Below are 3886 nucleotides of genomic sequence, written 5' to 3' on the forward strand. Positions count from 1 at the left end.
TCTTAATTGGAAGAGTCTTGCCTCTTGGAACATATTTGATTACCTTATGAAGATAGAGGCATCCACAGGGAGAGGATTAAATCGAGAGAGGAGATCAGTTTAGGAGGAGATCGGTTGGAGTGAATCTCATTTATTTTTTTTATCTGCTAAAAGTGTAACGTTGGATTTAATATCTAGTTTGGAGATTCTCTTAGTTTGTTGGCCTCTTGGAATCGGTGGTGTAGATGTCATGTTGATGTATTTGATTGTATTATTAAAGTTTATCTAATGAAATTTCTGTTTGATAAAAAAAAAATTGTTGGATCTGATCTTATTTCTAAAGGGGATTATTTATATACATACACACATATGTTATAACATCAATTTTTAAAGATATGTTATGTATAGGCATATATAACTCTCTCAATCTTGGTGAAAATTGATCCAACAATTATATATGCGAGCATCTTTAAGAGAATCTCCAAGGGAGATGTCAAATATGAAACATTAAATTTGAATTTGATGGCTTATGTTGTAATTTGATATATAATAAAGTTTTACATTCCACCTGATATCTCAAATTAAAATATTATTTTATTATATGAGGATTGATTGATTTATTATTTTCTAGTCATATTAATTAAAAATAATAATTAAATAATTAAATAACATCACAAAGTCAAACATAAAAAAAATTACAGCAGAATGGAGACATTATTCCACTTTGAATTTAAGGAGATGCTTCATCATGATTATTTATGGTTTTTGCCACATCAATGACAAAACGATACTTAACGTCACCCTTGTCAAGTCGGTCAAGGGCAGTGTTCACATAATCCATTGGAACAACTTCCACATCTGCTGTGATATTGTGTTTTGCTGCAAAATCTATCATCTCTTGTGTCTCTTTTAGTCCTCCCATAGCACTACCCGCAATAAGTTTCCTCCCTGTTTTTTTACCCACCAAAAAAAAAACAAACAAACAAACTCCCGATATCAATTACATCAATTTGAAATCACTATTTTGTGAAAAAAATAATAATAATAATAACCAAATAACAAGAAAGCAGAAAAAAATTAATAATAATAATAAGGGAAGGGAAATTACGTACCCATAATTATAGGAAAGACTGGTAGCTCAGGAGGCTGAATTGGAGCACCCACCAAAATTAGTTTTCCACTAGTCTTGAGCAAACCAATCAAAGGCAAGAGAGGGTGAGGGGATGAAACGGTGTCAATGATACCATCCATAGTTCCCATGGCAGCCTAAAAATATTATATGAAAATTAGTATTATACTGAACACATTGGCTTTTTTTCTTTGCGCTTGAGGGCAATGTAAACAATTTTTTAATAAATAAAAAAACTTATTAATTACCTCTAGTTGCTCCTGATCATGACTGACCAAAAAAGAATCAGCACCAAGCCTTTCCACTGCTTCCTTCTGCTTGCTTGGAGAAGAACTTACCACCGTGACCTTCACACCAAACGCTTTGGCAAACTTCACGGCCATGTGACCTAGGCCGCCAAGCCCGACCACACCCAAGTGCGTGGTGGACTTCGAGAGGCCAAAATGTTTCAGGGGGCTGTACACGGTAATCCCGGCACACAACAATGGGGCAGTACCAGCTAATGCAAAACCATTTGGGATTAGGACTGCATAGCGCTCCTCCACAACCATGTTATCAGAATACCCACCAAAGGCTCTTGTCCCATCTTCATGCTGTCCTTGGAAGGTCCATAACATTTTGGGACAATAATTTTCCAAGTCTTGTTTGCAGTTATCGCATGAGCCACATGAACCTACTATGCACCCCACTCCGGCTATATCCCCAACTCTAAATTTAGTGACATTTTTCCCAGTTCTTGTCACTTGCCCCACAATCTCATGCCTACAAAAATCATCAAAAAAAGAAAAGAAAAATTTATTCATTAAATTTTACAATATAGTGTAATCCAGCTTCATCACCTGAAAAGAAATTTTACCCGGGGACAGTTGGATAGAGGGTCGGCCATATTTTGTTCTTGACCAGATGAATGTCTCCATGGCAAATTCCACAGTAGAGTATCTTTACGGTGATATCATCATCGCTGTTAGCTCTGAACACAAAAGCATGCAACGATCGTCTTGTTAAGTAAAAAATTAAGCTAGTTTTAGCGCAAATACGATAAACCAAATTGCCCATCGTAGATAAAAGATTTCGAGTCTCTCCATCCATTAACAATTGGTTTTACGTACGTTGATTATGAAAAAAGAAAAAGTTTGAGTTACCTCCGAGTGAAGTGAAAGGGGGAGAGAACTCCCGAGGAATCTCTAGCAGCCCATCCATAGGCATTGACAGGTGATTTTGCTTCAGATGCTGCTTTAGTCATTGGCCCTATGTTGAGAGATTGATGAAAGACGTGAAAGCTAGCTCCAATTTACCGAAGATTAAAAGTTGTTTTGGATTTGAGATGAGTATATATTTATAGCAATAATTTCGCAGGATTAGAATGTAGAAGTATATGCAACAGATGTGTTAAGCAATGACGTTTTTTCTACCTACTTTTCAAAACCTTTACCTTCTTATGATGTGTATGAGAGATTCAAACTCCGAAAATGGACTTAAGTGTTGGATTTTGATATTTATTTTATTATAAGATTCAAACCTTTATTATTAGTTTAAATAATAATATGAAGAGTAATAACTGTTGGATTCAAAAGGACAGTAATAATCTTTTATTAAAGATTTTCGTGAAGTCATGTCTCATGTAAATGAGAAATTTTTGTATCCTTGTAGTCTTCTCTTACTTTTCTTCTATTAATGGACAATCTGATAAACTCTTGGCATCCCGGTTACAGTGCATCTCTTGACATCACATGTCAGATCTTTCTAGTTCGATTTTTGTTTTATATAATGGTTTATATTTTATATCAATAAACATTCACTGCAAACTGTATCATAAACATGTCACGTGGCAAAACACTTAGGTCTTGCTCATTAATTTAACTCGAGATATATCATCGTCATCATTCTCAACACTTGACACATATCCATGTATAACCATTGTTTTATAAATACAAAGTAAAAAAGTTAACTATGGTTATGCCTATGGACATATGTCAAGTATTAAAAAATGTGATAATAATACACCTTAGGTTAAAGCGGTGAACAAAAATATTTCAGTTTTGAGTTTAACTTGCTAAAACACCCAACCCTAGTACTCTTGGCATCCCGATTATTGTGCCCATTCTAATAGCGTACCTCTTAATTCTGAAATTTAGAAATTAGGGAGTATCAATAACAAATCAGGAAGTTAACGACTTGCTTTAAAATAAATTAAATACAAAATATGACGATAGATCGCATATATTGTAATTTAGTTAATAATAATAGGGCATATTGAAAATGGTACTCAGGTGACGAGGGGTAATTTAAATGACACAACCAGGACACAATGACCTTCACACACTTTAGAACTTGACCAAGCACACTTATGACTAGTCAACTGATAGTCATAAACAATCACAATCAAGATTGCACACAAATCATGCCACAAGGTACCTGCAACACTAGAAGATTACTAGTGACAACCTAGGCACTCAGAAGGACCCGTCAATCTAGGCGTCCCCAGTGCTAGCAACAACTATAGTGAAAGTGTGTGAAATCATCTTAATCAAGTAAACAGCAAACATCAGATACAGCTAACTAGTCAACTACCAAGAACATAAACCCAGAAAAATTACAGATATGCAAAGCAGAATTTGTTCACCCAGAAACCCACCATTGGGAAAAACTGGGGGTCATCAACCGACCAGGCAATCCACTAAGTAGAAAAAGATTCTTACAAAGGAAACACAATCAAGCTCAAGAAACACCTAGGTCTATTTAGGTAGATGAGCAATACCTCCTTCATGCAATCTTCTT

The 3886-nt window shown here is 35.2% G+C and overlaps 1 protein-coding gene across 1 annotated transcript; it reads right to left on the reverse strand.

The window, feature by feature from the left end:
• LOC18773562 (probable mannitol dehydrogenase) lies at positions 620 to 2493 on the reverse strand. The gene is made up of 5 exons (XM_007206625.2): positions 2251 to 2493; positions 1965 to 2078; positions 1357 to 1870; positions 1092 to 1245; positions 620 to 927 (listed from the first exon to the last, which is right to left on the reverse strand). Exons 1-5 carry the CDS (start codon positions 2349 to 2351, stop codon positions 710 to 712), a joined length of 1101 nt encoding a protein of 366 aa, XP_007206687.1. The 5' UTR covers positions 2352 to 2493; the 3' UTR covers positions 620 to 709.

The sequence above is a fragment of the Prunus persica genome, chromosome G6, assembly GCF_000346465.2.
Source record: "Prunus persica cultivar Lovell chromosome G6, Prunus_persica_NCBIv2, whole genome shotgun sequence".
Lineage (NCBI taxonomy): Eukaryota > Viridiplantae > Streptophyta > Magnoliopsida > Rosales > Rosaceae > Prunus > Prunus persica.